Source organism: Rattus norvegicus, chromosome 11 (assembly GCF_036323735.1).
Source record: "Rattus norvegicus strain BN/NHsdMcwi chromosome 11, GRCr8, whole genome shotgun sequence".
In the NCBI taxonomy this organism is placed as follows: Eukaryota; Metazoa; Chordata; class Mammalia; order Rodentia; family Muridae; genus Rattus; species Rattus norvegicus.
The window spans coordinates 64976910-65002170 of record NC_086029.1 but is presented as its reverse complement, the minus strand read 5'-3'; the positions used below and the strand labels follow the sequence as shown (position 1 = coordinate 65002170).

At 39.8% G+C, this 25261-nt stretch overlaps 1 protein-coding gene across 1 annotated transcript; it reads right to left on the bottom strand.

Annotated features, from left to right (window-relative positions):
• Positions 1–15831: 15831 nt before the first annotated feature.
• LOC134480995 (dnaJ homolog subfamily B member 6-like) lies at positions 15832–16207 on the bottom strand. Its single transcript, XM_063270855.1, has one exon. It carries the CDS (start codon positions 16183–16185, stop codon positions 15865–15867), a length of 321 nt encoding a protein of 106 aa, XP_063126925.1. The 5' UTR covers positions 16186–16207; the 3' UTR covers positions 15832–15864.
• Positions 16208–25261: the final 9054 nt, after the last annotated feature.

Sequence of the window (25261 nt, the reverse complement as noted above, 5' to 3'; positions counted from 1 at the left end):
GCATGACTGGGAGACACCAGGCTTGCCTGTGTAATATTTCTAATTGAGAACATCATGTAACATGTACCTAGAATTGTTATATTCACCAGGTTTTATAATTCAAGTACACTCTATTTGCTGCTTCGAGGCATGTGCTTCGGCGTGTTTGGAATACTTCAAGCGTTTGATAATTCTCCTTCCTCTGCAGCAATCTCGAGAAATACACTCTCATTTACAGGCACTTTGTCTTCAGTTCTAATAACAGAAGAAGCATTGTCAATAGATGCTCTGTGTTTGTTTACTTGGAGGAATATTAATATTTTTCTTATTACTTGCATCGTGCTTTCCCAGCAATGGGAAGTTTGAAAATAAACACACATAATAAAGTACCTTGATGAAGAACTCAAGGGAATCTAATCAATTATAATGAGGCCATCTTGAAAAACCCATAGGGGTTCCTAATATGAAAATAACTTAATTCTTTACAGTTTACTTAATAGCTCTCAATACAGCTTCTGCTTATTGTTAAAGCATTAAATCCTAAGACGCAAAGGTATTCTTCCCCCATCTAAAATGGATCATTTATTTCTGGTTAAAAGAGATGAGATTGCTCTAGTCAGCAGGGTGAAAACTAGGAAGAGTAGGACCTCCCGGGAGAGATAAGCATCCAAAAAGATGATCCCCTTGTCTCTAATCCTTCTGCCAAGGTACAACCATTATTTTGCCCATTTCCCCTGTTGTCTTCTGCTATGATTTAAATGTGTCCCCTAGTGTTCATGTGTTGGAAACTTAATCCCCAAATTATTACTGGTGTTTTAGAAAGAGATATTTCCAAAGTGACTCAGGGACAAGAGCAGTGGCCTTATGAGCAGATTCCTCTCATGGATTCATGATTTATTGAGAGCATGTCTTTCTTATAAAAGCAGCAGGCTCTCTCTGACACACTTGGGGAGATTCTTGATAAGCTTGCCTCTGCCATTTTAAGAACCAGCAAGTCCTCAAGAGATGCACAAGATGCAGGCACTTTGCTCTTAGACTCTCAGTTTCCAGAACCCTGAAGTAAATAAGCCCTTCTATTATATAATTTCCCAGTCTGTGTTACTTAATTATAACAACAGAAAATAGACTAAGACTTTCCTGTGAAAATGTCTTGTGTTATGGTTTGCATGTCCCTCATTCCCTAAGCAATTTACAAAGCAAAGCTATTCACCAACTTATTGGACACAGAAAACAGAGAGTGTACAAACATTTTCTGAATAGGAATAAGAGTAGTTAACAGTGCACCAGACAATGTGCTGACTTTTAAATACAATCTTTAAGCCATCTTACGAGATAAAATAAGAACCAGTGGCCTGTCAAAGACTGAAATAAATCAGTTGAGTTAGAGATATTTTAATGGCAGATATCAGAAGTCCTTAAAAGTATTTAAGGTTAAGGTAAAGGGTTGGAAAATGATGAGAAATGGTATAGAAATCAAAGATGGGGCTTGCTTTTAGTCTCAGTAAATACTACCAATGGGAAAACTATTTAGGGCATAAGCAATCATTTTTTCTTTCTTTGGTCTCTTATTTCTCCTCTCATCTTTATGATTCGATCTCTATTAGTACTTTCACTGGTTCAGATATTAAATTTATCTCCTAGGGTATTGAACGTTTTGTCTTTATCCGTGGATACAATTTTTGAAAGATGATGGCAGTATAAAGCTTCCCCCTTCATCAGTGGATTAATCCGTTGATTTATCCATAACCTGATTCTATCATTAGGAGGTAATTAGAGGTTGTGACTGGTTGAAGGAGGAAGTCACTGGGAGTGTGTGTTTGAGAAGTCCGCCTAGCATCTAAACAAGTCCTCTGTTACTGCTTCCTGGTTGTCATTAGGTGAGCTATTTTCCTTCACTATGAACTCTATGCCATGATATTCTGCTTAACCATGGGTCCAGAATCAGTAAAGGACCATATGATTTGTACTAAAATATCAGTGAGAACGTTCGGGTTTGCAGCATTGAATTTAGGCAAAGACTCCAGATCAATCATGACAATAAGTCTGTGAAAGCATGAAAGCTCAGGAGAGACTTACTTCCATTGCACTGGTAGGAACTGATGAAGGTGAGAGGGAGCCCGGGGAAGAGCATAATGAACAAAAGTCCCTCCCATTGGGAAATTCATTCTGTCTACAGTTTTTACTTAGACAGAATGAGTTGGAAGTTCTGGTTACACATTCTCACCTCTTTCTTTTCCTTTTTACCCTCCCATGTCCACAGTACTTCGGATGTTGATATGACTGGCAACTTGACAATGTTTACACCAACTTTGGGACAGATCTGTGAGGGATATTCTAGATTAGGTTAATTGTGGTAGGACGATCTCTCTCACTGTAGGTGGCATTGTTGCATGGGCTGGGGTCCCAGGTTGGATAGAGAAGAAAGATGAGTACTAGCCTTTAGCCTCTCTCTCCCTCTTCCTCTTCCTCTCCCTCCCCTCTTTTTTCCCTCCCCTCCCTCTCTCTCTCTCTCTGCTTTGACTACAGATGCAAAGTGGTCTCACATTCCTGCCACCATGGCTTAACTTGACTATATCCTCTAACTGTCAGTTATGCCACCTTTGTCTGATATTTACAGACAATGATAAAAGTAATACAGTCCTTCATGGACCGCCCATGTGACTTGTTTCACCTAGCTCCAGAAGTAAAGACATACCTCTATAAACATACCTAGAAATGTAACAATAATTCAATACTGCCAAATACCTACCTTCGGCCCAATCTAGTACTCTGAAAAGACAAAGAGTTTATTTTGCCTATTATATACACCAGGACTCCAGTGTATGTTTGTAGATAGCCAGTAAATACATGTAGAATGGGAGACTGGATGGGCATTTTTTTCTCCTGCTAGTTTTATGTTAACTTGACACAAGCTAGATTTATCTGAAGGGAAGGAACCTCAAGAGAGATGATGTCTCCGTAAGAGCTGGCTGGAGGACATTTTCTTAATAAGTGGTTGATGAGGAAGAACTTAGTCCACGGTGGGTGGTGTCATTGCTGGAGTAAAGATCCTGGATCTATATGGAAACAAACTGAGCAAGGCATGGATCAAGCTAGTAAGCATCACCTTTCCATGGCTTCTACATTGGTTTCTGGTTCCAGGTTCCTGCCCTGTTTGTATTCCTTCCTTCACTGCTTTTGATAATAATCTGTTTTATGTAAACCTTAATGAAATAAACTCTTTCCTCCCCAAGTTGCCTTTACTCATGATATTTCATCACAACAACAGTCACCCCAAGTTAAGTTTTAGCTAAGGGATTAAAAAAATGGGGGCAGTGCTAATTTTGGAAATTCCAGGTGTCCACTGACAGAGAAGAGCACTTATTTGATGTGAGTCTGCAGTTGTTAATTATGGAAATAAAATTTTCTAAAGAGAAATGTGTTTCTAATGGTTTAAGAGGAATTTCCCACATAATAATCAGGTCCATAGCCAGTTTGTCCCTGGAAGCATCCTGACATTATCTTGTATCTGGGAGCTTCTTCTTTGTGATAAGGAGATGTCTTAGTTAGGGTCTTATTGCTGTGAACAGACACATGACTAATAAATAAGTCTTATAAAGGACAACATTTCATTGGGGCTGACAGGTTCAGAGGTTCAGTCCATTATCATCAAGGCGGGAACATGGCAGCATCCAGGCAGGCATGGTGTAGGAGGAGCTGAGTTCTACATCTTCACCTGAAGGAAGCCAGGAACAGACTGAGCATCCTCAGGTAGCTAGGAGGAGGGTCTCCAAGTCCACCTCACAGTGACACACTTCCTCCAACAAGGCCATACCTTCTAACAGGGCCACTCCATGGGCCAAACATATGCAAACCATCACAGGAGATGAGGCACATTTCATTCATTATTAGGAAAAAAAGATGGAACCAGGGAAGTTAATAGGCTTGATGGATTAAGATCTTGAGGGTCTATGCTTGTCACTCCATGAGTAATACTATCACTATTTGAATATCTCTTTGGGTCTTTACAAAATAACACACACACACACACACACACACACACACACACACACACACACACACGAGAGAGAGAGACAGAGACAGAGACAGAGAGACAGAGACAGAGACAGAGAGACAGAGACAGAGAGAGACAGAGAGAGAGAGAGACAGAGACAGAGACAGAGAGACAGAGACAGAGACAGAGAGACAGAGACAGAGAGAGACAGAGAGAGAGAGAGAGAGAGAGAGAGAAAAGAGAGAGAAATACCACAGAATATACAACTACTAGCATAAAATAGTTTCCAAGGTAGGGATTGTTTTCACTATTACATTTATTTATTTGTATGTAGTAGGGTATACATGTGGAGGTCAAAGGACAAGTTGCAAGAATATATTTCTTTCTAATGTTTGGATCTGGTAATCAAACTCAATAATCAGGTTTGTCTGTGAGAAACTTTAGCTGCTGAACCATATTGCAGCTCCAGATAGTTTACTCTTAAAGTAACTGCAGAGTCTAGTCCCAAGAATAAGTGGTTGAGAGCAATTTGTCCCAAGAATTATTTCCTAACAAGAGTAGGTGAGTTTTGGTCATTATGATCCTCTTCATGGGGGTGTAGAAAACTCATGCTTTAACTACATTATTCATGGGAGAATTGGCCTCCTCGGTGTTCTTCTCTTGAGTAGGTAACTAAAATATACTGGAAATTGAAGCATATTATCAAAAATCAGAGTTAGAGTTTATGTGGTGCTCTGGCCCTGAAAGCACAAACTCTAGAACAGGATGATCTATGTGACTGATCTTTGTCCTAAATGATATATGAAGGCAAGATTATGTAATGTCTCCCTGAGTACATCTTTCTTATAGTCATGATCTTGTCTAAATGCTTTGTAAAACATGGGTACAAGCAATCCAGGCTTTGTAGTTATTAGAAAGTGGTACCTTATTGTCCACAGAGAAATGGTTGGTCTAGGGCTAAGGAGATAGGTTGGTTAGTGAAGTGTTTCCTTATATGGTGATTTGAATGAGAATGGCCCCCATTTACTTACACATTTGAATATGTGAACTTGGTCTCCAGCTGGTGAAACAGTTCAGGAAGGATTAGGAGGTGTGGCCTTGTTAGAAGAAGTATGTTATTGAGAGTAGGGTAGGTTTCAAGATTTCAAAAAATGTATTCCACTCCCAGTCTCTTCTCTCTCTCTTTCTCTCTCTCCCTCTCCCTCTCCCTCTCCCTCTCTCTCTTCCTCTCCCTCTCCCTCTTATTCACAAATCAAGACAATCACTCTCAGCTGTTCCTGTAGCTGCCTTCTGCCTGCTGTTCCTTCCTGCCTTTCCTCTGCCATCATGGACTCTGATCTTTGGAAACTATTTGCCCAAATACTTTAATACTTTCTTTTATATGTCTCCTTGGACATGGTATCTTATCAGGGTAATTGAAAATTAACGAAGAATTATACAAGCATTAGGACCTCAGGTTAATTACCATACTCCATGTTTAAAAACAAAGAAAAGAAAATGAAAATGAGGTATGGTGGCACGTGAATGTAAACACAATGACACAGAGGCAGAGAGAGCTCAATCCTTGGAGCTCACTGCCCATCCAGCTAGCCTACCTGACGAACCCTGGGACAAAGAGAATCTCTCTCTCTCTCTCTCTCTCTCTCTCTCTCTCTCACACACACACACACACTCACAAATCAAGGTAAGTGGTTGGTCCCAGAGTAATGACACTGGAGGGTTCACTTAGGCCTTCAAAAGCATGTGCACACATGCACTCTCACATTCACACATATACATACATACATACATACATACATACATACATACATACACACACGTTCATTCCCAGAAATCAAAACTTCTCTTATGAGTGGTATGTTCACATGCTCCTCTTTATTTCAGATCATGCCAGCTCTCCTGATTTTAATAATCAGAAACACCTCCTTTTGTTCTTATAGTTGTCCCAACATAACTGAAATGAGATGATAGATTATATGGTGGCCCCTTGGGAATCTTGACCATGATTTCCAGAACCCAATCATTCAGAACCCCTTTTCAAATCAAGCTTCCTGATGTTTGATGGGTGCTCCAGGCATGTACAGGAGCATTTAGACAGCTCTTGTGCTTCTGACCCATAAATACAGGCAGTAGAAGAAAAAGGTTCTCAATGGTCAACTACAACAAAAGACAAGCTCCTAACATAATTTCCTGTTAAAATATAGATTAGCCTTTCCTTCTAAAAGAACCACTTTCTATTGGCCTTCACCTCTGATTCCTTATCTTGAGTGTAATAGGTGTCTTTGTTATTTGGCTTCATTTGTTTACTTCTTTTGGGGATTTAGGCTCTATCCTTTCTCAAGCAGGTGCTGATACACATCACTGACAGGGGTTTTCCTCTGTGAAGTTCTGACACCACATGTACAACTTGAAACTAAACACATTTAGAGACCAGCAGGGCATTAGGCATTCCTGAATGGTGGGGGAAGCTAGAAAAGAGGGTACTGATTTTTATTTGTGGTGAATCTATTTTTTGGACCTCATCTAGCTGTTATTTTAGTAGTTGCCAGGTTCTCCATACTCCTGGAACCTGCAGTTTCTAACTAGCTAGTGCCTGCTCCCATCTATTCTATTGCATGTATACTTTTCAATCCGCCAAGTGCTCCAAACTTGGAAGGGTATTTAACCCAGCTATGGAATGTCTGTCTTATACTCCCCTTCATATTCATGGATCTTATCATAACTACTACTTAAACCTCTGAGTGTCGAAGGTAAAGAAACACAGCACAGAGACATAGTAGGATGAAATTGAATGTGACGACATTTTTCTTCTCTATAATTCACGTTCCCACTCTCCTGACACATATCTATTTCTTTAGTATACTTCTTTCAGACTTTGTGCACACACATGCAGAAAGATAGTCCTGGAGCTGGAGCAAGAGCTTGTCTGCACACACATGTACTGAAGAGTCAGTCTGTTTCCATCTTAAGCTTTAAAGCCATTTTATAGTAATGGAAACTGGGTTGATTCCTGTTAGGATTAAATTTCTAATTCTCAAGGATTGGTCTATCTCCAACTTGTAACCTTTATTACCAATGGTTCTGTATTGCATGTTTCTGAACTGGCACTTGTGTCTTTGATTATAACTATCTTGAAATCCTACCTTTGTTTCAAAAGGTGGCATGACCACCTATAATTAATGTCTTATGACTACCTGCGGTTATGACTGCATCGTTCTGTCCACCTTGCAAGCATGTCTTTGTTTCAAGAGTTCACTAGGGCTAATGTGTATACTTATGACCTGCTTCTATAACCCTGCCTGTCTTGCCTACCAACCCCCTCCCCCATTTTGTGACCCTCTCCCCTTGAGCTATAAAATCCTTGTTAGCCTCACATCAAAGGCTGATCTTTCAAACCCACTGTAGGGGGAGACAGCCTACACACACACACACACACACACACACACACACACACACACACACACACCCCTTGCATTAATTAGTTTTAACTAATTTGGTCTTAATGTGGTCTTAATGGTTTGGATCAGTTGTCTTTCTCACTCCATCTAGATAGTCCTTGGGCTGGAGAGATGGTGCAGTGGTGAACAACGCTTACTGCTTTGATAGAGGACCTGAGTTTAATTCTAAGCACTTACAGAACAACTCACTACTGACTGGAACTCCAATTTCAGGGGCTCTGACACCTGCTCCTGGCCTTTACTGGCACCAGGAGAACATCCACATACATAAAAATTATTTTGTAAGCCTAATGAGTTTAAAAAAAGATATTTCCTTGTCTTGAATGCAAGCCATGAGAAAGTTTGACACAGAACGAAGAACAATACAAGTATCTCACAAACGTGCACACAATTGTAGCTTCTCCTGTGTTAATAGAGTCACATATTCCAGTGGAATTCACTTTTCTAAAACATTACTCTCTACATGTCCCTGCCCAGATGGGCATGACATTTTCCACCATTTATCTTTAAACTTTTCTGCATATCATTCAGAGCTCTCTTTACCATGTGCCATTTTATCTAGTCCAATGTCTACTAATATTAGTAATGCTAAAAAGCTTACAAATTCTATGCCTGTATCTGAATATGTTAGAAGGCCATATTTGCCTTTGTGTGTGTGTGTGTGTGTGTGTGTGTGTGTGTGTGTGTGTGTGTGTGTGTATGTATGAATTCTTTCAGTTCAATGTTAATTTTGCCCCCTTTAGAGGGATCCTTTTGAGAAGGGTGGACCTGTGAGAACTTAGAGAAGATGCAGTGTTCCACAGAATGTGGCTACCCTGTGCTTGCTGTGGAACATGGCATTTAGTGGTAAGATTTGTGATAGCCTCTGACATCACTTTATTTTGCTCCTTCAAATTGGCAATGAGATAAGAGGAACCATCAGTTTTGTGTCTAAGTTCACTGCTTAGGGTGCAAGCAGCTTCCATGAATCTCTGTGAGCAGATGAGGGTCAGCTGTACCCAAATAATGTTACCTAGTTGATCCTGATGGCAGTGTTGCATTCTTGCCCTTTGCCCCCATGTTTTCTATGAGAGACACACATATAGTCTTTATATTTTGATTATCTCTAAAACAGCTCAATGACTGAGCCACTTCCTAACCAACATGTCTACATGTAAGACACTGAGGGAACTCAGCCCCCAGTTGGTTTTGATTGGTAAATAAAGTTGCTGGAAGCTAATGGTTGGGCAGGGAGACAGAGGCAGGACTTTTAGTATTCCCAGGTAAGGGACTGAGGAAGGATAAAGAAGAGAGAGCCACCATGCCTGGGAAGGAGGAGCGACGCCAGGACACAGCATAGCCACCATATAGGAGACAGGATCATGGCCCAAGAGGGCTACATGTCTGGGATGAGGACAGTAAAGATAAAATATAGGTTTTAATAAATAATAACTCAAGAATATGGGAGGGAGTGGATTAGCCATGTGGAGGTTAGGAAGTGGCCAAACATTGAGCTGTTTTTAGACATATCAAAATCTAAAGACTGTATATGTGTCCCCCATTTGAAAATATAAACATTGGGGCAGGTCACAAAAATGCAGCACTGCAGCCACATGCTCTATTGATAACATTAATTGGGTACTGCTACAATGAGGAGCTCAAAGTATTCCATGTAGCAAAGGAGTATGCAGAAGCATGGGTCTCTTTCACCACAGGTGTTCTCTTTCAGGAGCTACTATTTCAATAGAACCCCAGGACAGCCCTCCTAACACCTCCCATTTTAACCTCTTAGTTTGCAGTGCATGTATAGAAAGGGGTGGGGAGTATTATTTATGTAATGTGTAAGGTTTGAATACTGTCAGGAAATGATATAGAAAGGCTGGAGAATGATAATTTGTGGCAGAGCCTCTCAGACTTTCTCAATAGAACTTGACCATGAGTGAGATCTCCAGGTCAGCAGGCTCTCTCAGCCAAAAATAAAGAAAAGGTTCTCAGTAAAGGATTCTGTAACTCACAGTTTCTTGCTCCTTACAGGGAAGGTTAAAGGCTTACATTGATTTAACCTGAAAGGGAAGAACAGATTCTAAATTAAAATCTCTAAATAAATGTTACTCCTCACTCCTTTTATACATCCAGGCTGAGTGCCCAACTTCAGCTAATTGGGAATTTGGAAGTCAGATTTACAGTGTGAGTTAGCATCAGGTTACTGTGTGTCTTAATTCCAAAATTATTCAGCAGTGCACCATAAAAACGGAATGTTGTTCTGGTACTCACAATTAGACAACATTAGACTTTAATGTAACCAATTATGATCCAAGCCAGTTATGTAGGACATTGTGTTTCCATCACAAACCAACCAGTCTTGGATCAGTTCCCAGTTCGTAGTCACTGGATTTCTTTGGCATGATTGTATTTCCGTGTAGTTAATTATAATCCATCAAATCAAATACAATAACAGAACAATCCCTGAGGTTAGAAGTGGCCATGCAGGGGCACATCATGGATAGTTAAGTAACTAAGACAACCTTGTGATAGCCATGCCTTCGAGAATAGAAAAATGGGGCCAAGTATTAGAGATAAATGAATGATTCATTTAGTAGGATTGGCCCTGCAAACAATTACTTAAAGTACTGTAATTCATGTAATTTTTAATTAATTTTTTTGTTCAGAATCCTTCCTTATAGAAATGAACTGGCAGCAAAAAGATGAAAACAATAGGAGGTTGCTTATCCCCTAGGACTAAGAGACTATGGCGTTCATAGCTTTGAACTCAGGCCAGATGAGAACAGTTCCATAATCAGTATTAATCCCAGAGCCTGGAGTTCACAGACACTGTATGTTCCTTCGTGTTCACAGCCCCTCTCAGTATGTAGAGCAGAGACTACTGCATCTTATCGAGACCCCAGCTTGCTCATCTGTCAAATGGGGATAATATCACTCATGCTGCCCATTGAGCTCAACTGACTGGAGAGCTAAGTGAGAAGATGAATACACAAAAGAACCTCGATACCTTATAATGATAGGTCTAGAATGAAAAACAGAAGTCCAGAGTTTCAGGAAAGGAGCTGGAGTCTTTTAAGGATTAAAAAGCCAACAAGTTCCTACCCTAACATGAAATGTAGATGCTTTCTTACATTAGAAGCAAGAGAATGTCTACCTAAAATGATTTGCTGCCGTTCGCTCGCTCCAGCACAAGAACTGATTAGTTTGAGGCATGGCTTTCAAATACTGGCAAGACGCCTGTGCAATAGGAAGTGGTGACTCACATAATTGGAATTATCCTCAACAGACAGATTGTGCAGTCTCTGAGGTGTGTGTGGACTTGACCAGAAGCAAAAAGGAAAAGAAATTGAAAGGGAAAAAAAAAAAAACAAAACAGCTTGCAAGCCTACAGGACACCAAGAATCGCTCCAAGGAAAGCACCACGTGGTGGAGCTTATCAGACCTAGGATTGTTTCCTCCTGAAAGTCCACCTGTTGCTCATTGCCTCAAACAGTCCTGTGAGGGTTAAGTTTCCTCCAGTCAGTATTGAGCCAGGAGTGGAGGTTGAAGTCACTGTTGCAGACGCCTAAGTCAACTATTATAATAAACTGACTGAACCACTTGTAAAAACCACTCAACTAGGATAGTACAAACCAGCGTTTCCTACTGTAAAATACCCAGGATAACCTACGCACACACAAGGAGAGGGAGTGCATAATTGGCTAATGATTGCAAAGGTTTCAATGCACAGTTATATGATCCTATCTCACTGGGCCACAGGTCCTTGTTGTGCCCATTTTGTGAAGCCCTAAAGACCACCAAGGAGCCAACTTCGATATAATCACACTAGGGTCTCCATATTACAAACTCCAGCTTGGGTCACACCACCATCTCTAACAAAGCAGAGCAGAAATGTGAAGCCCTGAGCTCACAGCAAGACACGGTTTTACAGGAAAGAACAAGCAAACGAGGGGGGTTTCTAGCCTGATACACATCTGATTGAGGTGCTATTACGGAATTATGTTGCCCTTTAACATAATTGGCTGGTGTAGTACCCGAAGTATAAACTTAACTTCGGCTTTCCTCCTGATGGTTGGTTGTTAGAAAGTGGAGTGCCAGGGACAGGCCTGTAACCTGGAATGTAGCACTAGATGGCGCCGGCTTATTGGGGAGTAACCTGGGAACCTGTGCTAGGTGTCAGCTTGTTAGTTAACTGGAGTTCAATTTTAGGTCGGGTTCTCTACGATGGAATCTGAACCCAAGATCTGGTCTCTCTCACTTCCAAGCAGAAGGAAGTTACAGGGAAGATACGTTTGCCTCATGCTGACCAATCAATTAGGAGAGAGGAAATGTGGGCACTGGGCCATTTATACAGTGGTTATCAACTTGTGGATTGAGAGCCCCCCTTTGACAAACCTCTATCTATCTCCAAAATTAGTTACATTACAACTCATAACAGTAGAAAAGCATAGTTATGAAGTAGTAACAAAGATAATTTTATGATTGGGGTCACCACAACAGGGGGAACTGTCTTAAAGGGTCACAGCATTAGGAAGGTTGAGAACTATATGTTTTCTTAATATGTCCTTTAAGAGCTTACCCCTCCAGCCCTAACTTTCTTCCCCTAATTCCTACATACTAAGGTTTCCAGTATTCCCTAATAATAACACAGGCTGGAAAACAAGCTTTTAACACAGCCTGGTCATCAGATGCTTTGGGAGAAACTCCATATCCAAATTATAGCATTCCCCACAGACTTGTGTTCACCTCACAGGGAAGAGTCCCCCTGGCCTAAGTTATTGAAGCACTGCTTAAACGTCAAGTCCAAAGTCTCTACTTAATGCTCAAACCAAGCTCTTCACTGAGAGCTGTCAAAAATTTTAAAAGTTAAAACAAACAAAAACAAACAAAGCACCAGTTACCTCATTCCCATTTCAGAACAGAGGAAGAGAGATATAAAAAGTGATCATCAGAAAAACAGAAGACTGAAACCCACTACAGCAAACATTGAACCCTAAGGCTTCATAGCTGATATCCAGGGTACCTTGTTGTAGCATGTATGTTTCTAAGCACTTGGGGACACCCCCCCTATAGAGCTTTGCAGGCTGATTCACACTGGCTACTGTCAGGCTGGATACACTCATTTCCTATAGCTCTCCTTGGCCTTGTAAGCCTTTCATACCCCTCGTTTTCTGAAGTCATCGGCGTTGCTCTCACAGCTTCAGTATTAATCACCTGATTATGGGATGCTTCCAGGAACTCTGAGCACGCCACATCGTGCTTCCTGGGCATTTCTGTAAAATTCCTTGCTGGAACCCTCACTAGCCCTATTATTTTGTGTTCTGAATGGCTGCAAGGGTAGTTTCACATGATGCTAATAAAATCTGTAACCACTGGGAGCTATGTGTGGGCCCAGTTGAGCAATGGTTGCGAATGTCTCTGAGCGTCGTGGCAACTACTTATGCAAAACCACGTCACCTAAAAATAATTCACTACTCAGCCCATGGAAGCTCTTTTTATAAAGAATGGTATTTGAAGTGAGTTTACAGGTTTACTGCCGAGAGTAGGGTCTCACAGATTTTCTAGATTCATTGAATACATCTTTTCTATTGTTCTTGCAGAAAACACTGGGATTCTTTCTAATGACACTATTCGTTTTAGAACTGCACCCTTTTTGGCAGTACCTTCAAACACATTTCCTTTTCCGCTATAGCTCAAATTTTCAGTTTTTCTACTCTGTTCTTTCCTGTTTGTTCTCATAATGATTTTGGCCCAAAAGCAGTCAGTAAAAAAAGATGGTATAATCTAAATGGTGTCTAGAAATTTTATTAATTAGATAAGATAAACCAGTTTGTTTAATCATCTTTACAAATTTAGTTCACAAAACCTTTTATGTCATAAATAACAAACAGCCAAGTCACCCAGTAAAGTGGAAAGTGGGGGGCAGCTCTAGTCTAGTTCCCCCAAAAGATCCCATTGTTACCTGAAAGTGCCTCAATGTAGTCTCTGATGCCCACATTTCTATCTGAATTCTGGATCTTTGGTGATTGCCAGAATAAGTCATTAATCTCTTCTTATAAAATTCTGAGTGGTAAATAATATGCCAACATTTTCAGTCTGCTCCCATAAACCATTTCCAAACCCTTCCAAACAGCATTATTAGCTATACTCACAGCGAGGACCCCACTTTTTGATACCAATTTTCATTATCATTTAGCTTTCAGTCACCATAATAAAATGCCCCATAAAAAATCACATCTTAACTAATACATAGTTGCTCCCCTCATGTCTTGGTATGTGAACAATTTATTGTACAGGTCATTGCCACTGTAGTAAAATTCTGGATACTACTTTTAAATACCATGGTTTAATATGCCTTTCCCAACAGACAGTACCTCTCTAAAACAATTATTCTGGTAGATAGACTTAGCCAATGAAAGGAATTAAAGAAGGAAATTGGTCCAGATCTATAGGAACATAAGTAACCAGGGAAAGTCAAATTCAAATTTAAAATGGTCTTTAACAGTGAAACTTGCTAGGGGCCAATTTATACCTTTCTACATGAACTTGCATTGTGTTCAGTAGTAAAAGTAAAATAAAAATATCTCACTTTCAAAAATAGACATAAAGACATTTATGAACAACTGAGGAAACTAGGATGTAAAGTTCTTACTAAAGGCTATTAAAATTAATAAATTTTGTTAATTTTACACATGTGATAAAACATTATGTGAAAATAAATAACCTCCAGATGTCTTTATTTTATGAGGTACTTGTAGTAGTTAAGGATCAAAAATCATGACGGTAGGCTTGGGATTATGTGTCATGCCTGCATGAAGCTCTGGATACTAGTACCACAGAATGAATCTCGATAATTATGACTGGCAATGAAGAGTTGAACAAAAAGTTAAATAAATAGGATGATGGACAGATGATAAAGGTAGAGGTTGATAGCTCTTTAGGTAAAGCAATCATGAAAAATATTAGTTATTGGATCTAGTATATAATTCTGTAAATATTTATAAATTATGGTTTTGTGTTTGCATATTTTCAAAATAAAAATTAAAGCTAAAACGTGGTTTTATTTTAAATCACTTTTTATTTTTAAAACACTAGTTTGTCTGCAGCGTCTATTGAAAGAGAAAAAAGCAGATCTGGATGCGGATGATTCCCCATCCCTGTTTGTGTCAACTTAAAAAAAAAACCCAGTAGATTTATTGAACTAACATCCAAACGCCATGTATTTTATCCATTTACAGTATTTACTTCATCTGAGCATGGTGATACATACCTATAATTCAAACAATTAAGATGACAAGGTAGGAGAACCAGAAGGTTCATGACAGTCTAGGCTGCAAGTGGGACATTGTCTCAAAAAATATAAATAGAAATAACATTTATTTTAAAGCTTTTGATGTGTTTAAATAATTTGGCAACGATAACATAATTTGAGACTATTTGCCACATCCCCAGCATGTCCATTAACAATCATTTCTTCCCAGCCATTGACTTATCTACTTTCTGCCTTTATCCATTGCATATAAAAGCGTTCCTTTGTGTCTGGTTACTTTTTTTTATATAGTAGTCTTTTTTATAAATTAGTCATTTTATTTGTTTACATTTCCTTTTTTTTTTTGCAGACCCCACTCAAGAAAGAATGCACCAAACACATTCACATTTATTTTTTTAAAGCAAATGACAAAAACCCAAATTACCAGCTTTTCTAAACCTCAGCTTAGCATTACATATTTAAACAATAGTCAAACTGACGAGGTTGCCAGCATCCGTGCACAACTAGAAAACATCCTTAATTTACAGTAAACCAGAAATGTATTACCATTGATGCAGTAATAGCTTTCATCACTAAATACTGAAAATAAAATTGAAATATTTCTGTAGACGATTCATCTGGCAATGGTAACGTCACAGCAGGCTGACATTGCTCATAATTCCGCACAGTGGAAAGCAGATTCATGGTGGTGTTAAAGACGATCTCGTCCTAGCACTACTCAGGAGTCACGGGGCTCATCTCAGATCACGTTCTGTTTAAAGCAAAGCGCGTACAGAGATTACAACAATATTAAAGACAAAAGAAAAAGAAACAAAGGTCCTATTTTGTGGTCCCAACAACAAACTCAAAAATCTGACAAATGGGGGCTCCAATAAGCTATTTTATAAATACTTCGGATTAGGTACAATTATACGGAAAATCGAGTTCGTTTGAAATCTTCAAAAAAAAAGTTGCTGTGATTCCTCAAATGGTGCTTGTTATGGTTTAGCATTTCTGCTAAACGCGTGCGTTGAATTACTTGTTATCCAAGCGTAGCAGGTGCTCCTTACCATTTATCATCAGGGATTTAACTGTCCGTCTTCTTCAACTACTCTTTCTTTTCCTCCACAATTCTCTTTGTAGTGATTTTTTTTTTTTTTTTGCCATTAACTACTTTAGTTGAAGTTGATATTGATTTGAAGTCACCCATTCCACTGAAATGAGACATCATCTGGGTTCCGGAATGTGAAGCCAAACTCAAATGGACGGTCAAAATGACTTCCACCTCCTCCACCACCACCACCATTTAATCCTTCTTTGCCATATTTGTCATAGATGTCCCACTTTTTAGCATCCGATAACACTTCATATGCCTCAGCAACTTGTTTGAATTTCTGCTCTGCTTCTTTATTTTCAGGATTTTTGTCCCGGTGCCATTTAAGTGCCTGTTTCCAATACGCCTTTTTGATGTCCCCAGGTGAGGCATGTCTCTGCACGCCCAGCACTTCATAGTAATCCACCATGTTTTAACAGACTGTTGGAACAAATCAGAGGACGCAGTAGTCAGCGAAGGGGGAAGTCTGGCGGCCGGTCTCCTGGCGGCTCTGGCACAACTGTGCTAGTGGCAGTGGCAATGGTGCCAGCGTCTCCTCGCCATTTGTTTACATTTCGAATGTTATCTCCTTTCTCGGTGGTCTCCCCTTCGCTAACGCCCCACACCCCTCCCCCTCCTTTTTACCTCTGAGTGGGCGCTCACCCACCCACCCACTTCCACTCCACCCCTTCAGCATCTCCCTTCTCTAGGGCATTAAGCCTCCACAGAACCAAGAGCCTCCCTCCCATCCCACTGATGCCAGATGAGTCCTCTGGTACCTATGTTGCAGGAGCCATGGACCACCTAGTAGAGGGATGGAGCCACCAACCCATCTAAATGTTTTAACCCAGAATTGTTCCTTTCTAAAGGAAATGCAGGGACAAAACGGAGCAGAGGCTGAAGGAAAGGGCATCCAGAGACCGACCCACCATGAGATCCATTCCATCCACAGACACCACACCGCAACACTGTTGATGATGCCAAGATGTGCTTGCAAACAGGAGCCTGGTATGGCTGTCTTCTGAGAGTGTCTGGTTACTTTTATTTAGCATATTGATTTAGAAGTTCATAGATACCATGGTACATATAAATACCTTATTCCTTTCATTCTACTGTGGATATAACCTTTTTTGCTTATGGTTCCAGTACCCACTTAGCTCCTTTCCATGTTTGGGCCACCGTGAGTAATAACAAACAAGGGAGCTTTATGGACCGCATGTTTTCACTTTGCCTGTGTATGTGTCTAGGGGCAGAGTCACGGCGGGGTCATATGAAAACTCTATGTTTAGCAGTTTGAGAATGCAGTAGTGTTGTTTTTTTTCAAAGTGGAAGCATCGTTTTCCATTCCACCAGGCAATGAACAACATTACAACTCTACCATATCCACAACCAACAAATGCTATTATCTTTTTATCACAGTAATTCTTGTGCATGTTGAAGTGAATATATAGTATGTAATATGTAATGTGTAACATATAATGTGCAATGTGTTATAAATATATAGTGTGTAGTATATGTTATGATATATAACGCTTGTATACAAAAGTGTACATATAACCCATATATTCATATCTGCATGTCTGAAGTCAATATTAACAGTCTGTTGTTGCTCTCCACATTAATTTTTTGAGACAGGGTTTCTTGCTGAACCTGGGGTTTACTGATTTGTTGTCTGGCTGTCTAGACAGTCCCAAAGAGCCCTCCTTGTGGATGAATCTCATGACTCCTTCCTTTTCTGTGTGGATTCTGTGGAACCAAACACATGTCCTTATGCTTGTACAGCAAGCACTTTATGCACTGAATAATATTCCCCAACCATAAAGTAGAATAGCTGTATGATATTTGCATTTCCTAGGTAATTAATGCTGTCAAATATATTCATTAGGCATTTATATATACTCTCTGAAGACAGACTTCTTATTTTAACTTTTATTAATTATATTATTTATTTACATTTCAAATGTGGTTCCCCTCCCTGGTCCTCCTTCCACAAGCACCCCACTCCTCCTCCCTCCTCCCCTTTGCCTCTAACAGGGTGCTCCCCCACCCACCCACCCACTCCCACCTCACCCCTCTAGCATCCCCCTTCACTGGAGTATCAAGCCTCCATAGTACCAAGCACATCCCCTCACGCTGAGGCCAGATAAAGCAGTCCTCTGTTGGTAGTGGGGACCACAGATTGGCCCATGTATGCTATTTTGTTGATGATTTAGTCCTTGGGAGCTCTGGGGAGTCCAGTTAACTGATATCGTTCTTCTTTCTATGGGGTTGCAATCCCCTTCAGCTCTTTCAGTCCTTCCCCTAACTCTTCCATTGGGATCCCAAGGGTCAGTCTGATGGTTGGCTGTACATACCTGCATCTGTCTTAGTCAGATGCTGGCAAAGCCTCTCAGAGGACAGCCACACTAAGCTCCTGTCTACAAGCACATCTTGGCATCAACAATAGTGTAAGAGTTTGGTGTGTGCAGATGAGATGGATTGCATGGTGGGTTGGTTTCTGGATGGATGGCCTTTCCTTCAGTCTCTGCTCCATTTTTTGTCCCTGCCTTTCTTTTAAGCAGGAACAATTCTCAAGCTCTTTGCTCATTTTTTAGTTGGGTTATTTATTGCCTTTTCATTTTTGAATTGTAGGGGTTCCTTTGGCCTTCTGGGTACAATTTCTTTATCTGATATAGTATATATTTTCTCCCAGTCTATGTGCTTTCTTTTTCTTGATTGTGTCTAAAACAATTTGATTAGGCCTCTAGATGTGTTATGCTCGTCTGAACAAAATTTTCCAAAACTACTGTCTCGTTCTCCACAACTACTAGCTCTTCCACAGTAATTTACATGATTTATGATTGCAGTGTGGTTACAACTCTGAGTTTTAAAATAAATCAGAAGAAGAATAGCAGGCACTGCATTATGGGTGTAGAAGGTTGATTTGAAGGCAGTTTATTGTGTTTAGCTTGTCCTACCGCAGTGCTTGAAAGGTCTCACTCTCCCAGTTCACCATAAGCTGTCTCCAGGTTTCCCCTCCCCCATAGCACAAGGGGCCACATTTGCAAACATCAACAGGGGCAATAAAGATGGCGTGTGTGCAAGTTTCTCTCACAGAGGAAAGGTAGGAATAAAGTAAGATGGGAAAGAATCAGCATTGAGAAAGAAATGTTAGAGGCACTCTACCTCATTATGAAGGAAGGATAGGGCACTTTGAAATATAAAATTAAAAGGATTGAATACACTGTGAGAAGGTCCTGTCTGGAGGGACTGAATACAATGTGAAAAGGTCCTACTTGCAAGAAATGAATTAAGATCACGAAGAATGTGAGAGCCTTGAAAGAAGCCTTCCCTACCTGTGGTGAAATGGGGGAATAGTCTGCTTTCAGTATTTACAAATTGAGAAATGGTTACAGAAAGAACATTAGGAGAGACTGGGCTTGCATCTAAGCAGTAGAAAAATTTCCCTAGCATATGCAAGGCATTGGGGTCTATCCAAAGAACCAGCACACACTTGAGCATACAAGCATGCATATGTGTGCGTGCATGTATGCATGCACACACACACACACACACACACACACACACACACCACAAACACATGCACATACGGACACACACACTTGCAAACACACAATCGAAGTTATTAAGAAACTTTTGAGAAAAGAGGATGAGAACTGCTTGATAGTACAAATGCCCCTTAATAATCAAGATAATTGATATTTGCTGACTAATTACCATGTCTCATATCCTTTTGGAAGACACTAACAATTTTGGTGATTAAGTGAACCACATTGGGTAATATTTTCTTTTCTATGACCTAAATATGGACCTCCTAATTTGCTGAGGAAGATTTCGATCTAGTCTCAAATGCTTAATGGTTAGTTACCAAAAATCCCTGTAGATGGGTTTTTTGTATTCTTACTGTCTTCAAAAGCTGTGCGTGTCAGATGTGATAGCAGTTAGCAGATACCCTAAGGCTGTAGAGGGAATCTCAGGTCCCGATGTTGACCTAACTTTGTTCTGTCAGCTTCAGTTAGAAGTCCCTTCTTCACAAGAATTTAGATCTGTCCTCTTCCATGTTCCCTTATAAGTAACAGCCAAGCCAGCATTATATGACAGGGAAGCCCTGACAAACCTGGGAGTGTTGCTAGTCTATTTTCTGAAATCTACTCTGATCTCTCCTCAGACATGTACAGGACTCTTCTGTGTGGCTATAAACCCTTACAACTGTCTTCCCATGTATCAGAAAGAGGTCATGATCACCAAAAAGAGAAAGAGGCAATCAGAGACTCTCCCTCACATCTTTGCTGTGGCCAATTGTGCTTTCAGGGTATGCTTCACAATAAGTAGATGCCCTACAAAATGAAAAGGGAGAATCTCTAATCTAAGTTTTCTTCATGTCACTAAAGGACATGTAGGCACTGTGACAGAGCATGGCCTCACAGCTGTCTCATCCCTTGAAGCCTCTGTTTCCTTCCAGATAATATACAGGCAATATAGTTGGGCCTCCTATGGTTACAGGGACAATTAGCTTGTACTTCAGAGTGAAAGAATGCATTTGTAGTGCAGGGGCTGGAGGCTGGCCCAGATAATGCCCCCTGCAGATGTCTGCTCTTATTACAACAAGCATCTGCTATACTGTCTGACACACACACAAAAATCTATTCTATAGCAATTATTATGTAATGATTCTTAAAAGGCTGAAATTGGCAACCATTAGTTAGTTACTCGTTATATTTAGAGCAGGGAAATAGGCCTAGAAGCTACCATCTTGTGATTAGACCAGACAGGAAAATCTATTTTATCCTGTGCCATTCCAGTGATATTTTAGTAACTATAAATGAACCATATCCTTTCCCTTGTATCTGATTTCAAATGCAGACAATGGAAGTTTGAATGAACCCATGCCAATGTACTAGCCTCTAATATCAGCATGTTCTGGAATCTCTCCTTCTTATCTAAACTGATCTTATTTAAATTGACTCGGTCTGTATCCTTCATGTAACCACATGTTATGGTTCTCTTTATCCTGCACACAACTTCAATAGAAAAACACACGCATATTTTATCGAGAATAAAATCAAAATCTGACATCTTAGAATTCTTTTCTCTTTAGGGAAAGATATGCTTTGGCGGATATATGCTAAATGGGAATAAGCTACTTGGAAATTTCATGATGTTTTATGAGGGAATTACTATAGATGTGGTGTAAAGGAAATCTGTCTCCATCATTCATGAAACCATTAGAACCACAGTGCACACATTAGGCTCAGACGTTTTCTTGGTGGCTCCATATTCCAAAATGATCATCTTCACAGCCCACAGCACTAGGTAATTAATCCTGGGAATACAATAAATAAGACAGTAGAATGCATAGCATGAATTTCTAGGCAGCCGGATGGACGGGATGTGGCATAGTAGGTACAGTAATGCAGGGTGTGGCTTTGAGTAAAAGAGGATGAGGAGGAAGAAAGAAAGGACCCTAGTAATACTTCACTGTATGTTCATTTGTATCAAAAGAGCATCAGTGAGTCAGGCAAATGCCAGCAGACAGCTGAAACCTAAGAGGCTGTGGAGTTCTTAAGCTGCTGGCCTTCCTTTGCAATGATGGTGCCGCCTCATGTATTTGATCTCTCTTTGATTTCTAGTAGCTCAAAGGAGATCATACGGTATTAGAACCTTAGAGCAACATAAATAGTTTGAATTCAGCCCTTTCCATGAGTGTGGGGCTGGTTTCTGAAGTTTTGTGCATGTAGATAAAGGCAGTCCTTCATGTTTTGGATGAGCAAATGCGGTTGGTTATCAAAGTGAGAGCAGAATCCGAAAGCACGGCTTCCTGGTGAAAATGATCAGTGGGCCATTTTTTTTTTTTTTTGAGAAGAGGGTTAGGTCTGATCAGGATTATTTAACTTTCATTATGTTGACATCAGAGCCATCTGTGATTCTGAATTTCAAATCACAGAAGAGAATCTGGTGCTGCAATGATTCTCGGCATCAAAAGTATCATCCAACATCATTATCACCGTAACAGCCATTAGAGAGCCTAGGAAAAAGCTGTTGAGTGAGTGCCGCTTCAGCAAGATAGGGAAAGTCAGGTGACTTCGTTGACTAAGACATGGAGACTCTGCTCTGACTGCTTATAGGGAGTCAGAAGGTGGGGGGAAAAACACATAGAACAATTAGCAAAATATTGAAAAGTCATGTTTCCCATCTTTCTTTGGCTCTTCTGAAAGACCATCAAAGTGCTCCAATCCTACAATATGTGAACATAGGGTTTTAAAAAGTTGTTTCAGATGGTCTCAGAGAGGCATGTGTTGTCTTGGTTTCTGTTGGTTGGACTTTCTGTGTTGTTGTCCTCAAGAAGCAAGTCATCTCACCTCTACTCGTCAAGACCTTGAATATAGATTGTAGTAGTTTGCAGTCTCATCGCTGCAACCAAATATCTGACCAAAGCAATTAAAGAAGGACACATTGGTTTGCATTACAGCTTCAGGGGAATGATCTGTCACCATAAGAAAGGTAAGCCAAGTGGAAGCAGGAGGTGGCTAGCCATGTGATGTGGTGTCCACAGTCAGGAAACACTGAATCTGAATGATCACTGTAACCTACGGAGTAGCAGCACTGTCCATAATTACAGTGAATCTTCCCACCTGAATTAACCCAATCTAGATAATCCCAAACAATCACAGCCAGAGATTTGTTTCCTTGGTGGCTTTTAACACGCAGAAGGTTGACAATGAGGATTAACCATCACAGTTACTTTGGACATCTCCCACATCTAATCCTAAACGTAGGATGTACACACCCCAAACTGTAACACACTTAACATGCTAAACATCTTGTCTCTCCTCTCCTCTCCTCTTCTCCTCTCTCTCTCTCTCTCCCTCTCTCTCTCTCTCTCTCTCTCTCTCTCTCTCTCTCTCTCTCTCTCAGTTTATTTATTTACTGCTGTTTTGTGTGCTGGGAATCAAACCTAGTAGTTTCTTAGGATGAGTAAACCCTCTCCCATTGAGCACCAACTCTAACCTAGTGGCAGTGTTTTAATTAGCTGACTCTGTCTATCTCTCCAACAGATAATGGGCTTCTTCTGGACAACTGCATCATAGTAGTTGGTGTGCAAAATAAAATGACATTCAGTGGAATTTAAAACCAGTTTCTTATGTGTCAACTTACTGAGCAGTTAGATATCTCATCATTGTAATTTTGCCTCTTAATTTGATGGTACATGCTTTCTGCTAATTTTGCAAATCAAAAAGCATATGAAAATAGGCAACGGTTTAGTTTTAAGCTATAAAAAGTTTCCTTTGTAATTACTACAATCTTGAACTTGATTTATTTCTTTCGGCACCATGGAATTCTATTATTACTTTGTATAATTCTATTATTACTATGTATAATTACTTTTGTATGCATCTCAGTTTATTACTGCATATTCATAACTTTGGTCTAGTCATTGAGTCTTCTGACACCAAACTCCGTAATTCATAACACTTCCAAGGAAATTATTGTTTGCACAATTCTTTTACTTCTCTCAAAAACTTATATTACACAAAGGAGATTTAAATGTGCATGTACACACTCACAAACACACACATATAGACACACACACACATAGACACACACACACACATATATATATACATACATACATATATATAATATATATACTTGAATTTCAAACTATGTATTAATTTCCATCACATGGGTTTTTGAGGACAAATGAAACAAACAAACGAACAAAATCCCAAACCATGGTGCAGTGTGGTTGACAAAGTGGCCTATTCAGGCTTACTCTGTCTGTGTAGGTGACCTGTTTCTGCCTTCTGGGTTGTTTGCATATTCCATTTAGTTTAAGAAAAACACAGAAAAGATGCACTGTTTGGTGTGAACACCTAGATCTTCTATGAACAATATGAAAAATATAAATTATATCCATATGTCACAGGTCTGCATTTTACTCATCATGCAATAAGTATCCTTGGGTCTGGATTGTATTGAACAAGAGGGAGTTAATAACGGAGAAATACATGGAATCAACTGAGTCTCGTAAGGCAATACTATTTCTTTTATGTTAGTAAATAACCATTTTGTTTTCACCAAGTCTAACGTCAATCAAAACAGAAGCATGGCAAATAGCTAGGATTTTCTGTTTACTCATAGGATCAATATATATAATGTATATATATATATATATATATATATATATATATATATATGCCAAGCTCTTTTGATCCATCTGTTTTCTTTGCAATCCCATTCCAAAGTAATATTTTCTATCCAAATTTTGAAGCAAGCTTGGATGCTGGTTATCAAAGTCAGAGTGGAGAAATTCTGATCTGGAGATGGAGAACTTGCAAATTAGAATCCTGATAAAAACCTAATCAACTGCATTTCTCATTCATGCATCTCATGGGTATTAGGAAATGCAGTCATTCGGGTAAATCATGAGCACATTTAGTGAAGCCAAATCCTTGAAAAAGTGACAATTCTTCTGATTTTGCATTAAAATAATTTCGCATATATCTGCATATTTTTATTAATTTTGGTAAACATAAAAGCACTGGTTTGTTTATGACATCCATGCGTGTCTATCATTGTAATTTGCTTACACTTGCTCCAACGCCCTCTCGTGCTCCACCTTCCTCCTGAACTTCCTCCCTGTTCTGCCTTCCCACCATTTACATGTGGGTTCTGCATATGGGGAAGTACAAAACTCCCCTTTGTCTTTCTTCCTTTCCTCCTTCTCTGTTTTCTTCCTTTACTCCATCCCTCCCTTTCTCACTCCTTTTCTCCCTCCCTCTCTCCAGCTCTTCCTTCTTTCTTTTCATTTCATTTTTAATACTATGTGGCCTTTACTGACATAGAACCTTACACAGACCAATATGGCCTCCCACTGTCAGAGCATCTCCTGCCTCTGCCTCCTACATGCTGGGATTAATGGCATGCTCCAATATAGCTGGCTTTTCCCCTTTCCATCTCCCCTCATCCTCTCCAGCTCTCTTTCCCAATCCCTCTAGAATTTGTCCTCCCTGTACATAGTCTCCTTTCTGCTTTTCGCATCCTGTCATTATATTGTTCCATCTATCTTATGCTTATAAAGTTACTTTCCACATATGAGAGGGAGAAAACAAGATATTTGTCCTTGTGAGCGTGCCTTATTTCACTTTACATACTCTCCAGTTCCATGCCCTGTCCTACAAATCCTATGTCAATTCTTTTATATAAATAAAACTGTTTTAATAAATAAGACTAAATAAAACTATTGTGTGTATCATATCTTAATTATTATTTTATCTGCTTATGGGCATGTGGATTAGTTCATATCTTGGTTGTTGTCATAGTGCTGCAGCAAATGTTGGTATGCAGGTATCTCTGTGGTATATCTCTGTAGACATCTTTTGCTATAGTATATTTACATCTTAAGCAATGGTAAACTTATTCCTTAGTTCATACATAGGAATCAAATTCCAAAACACCAAAGAAAGTCTTTTATAAAGTCTTTGAAGTAGACAATGTTGTTATTT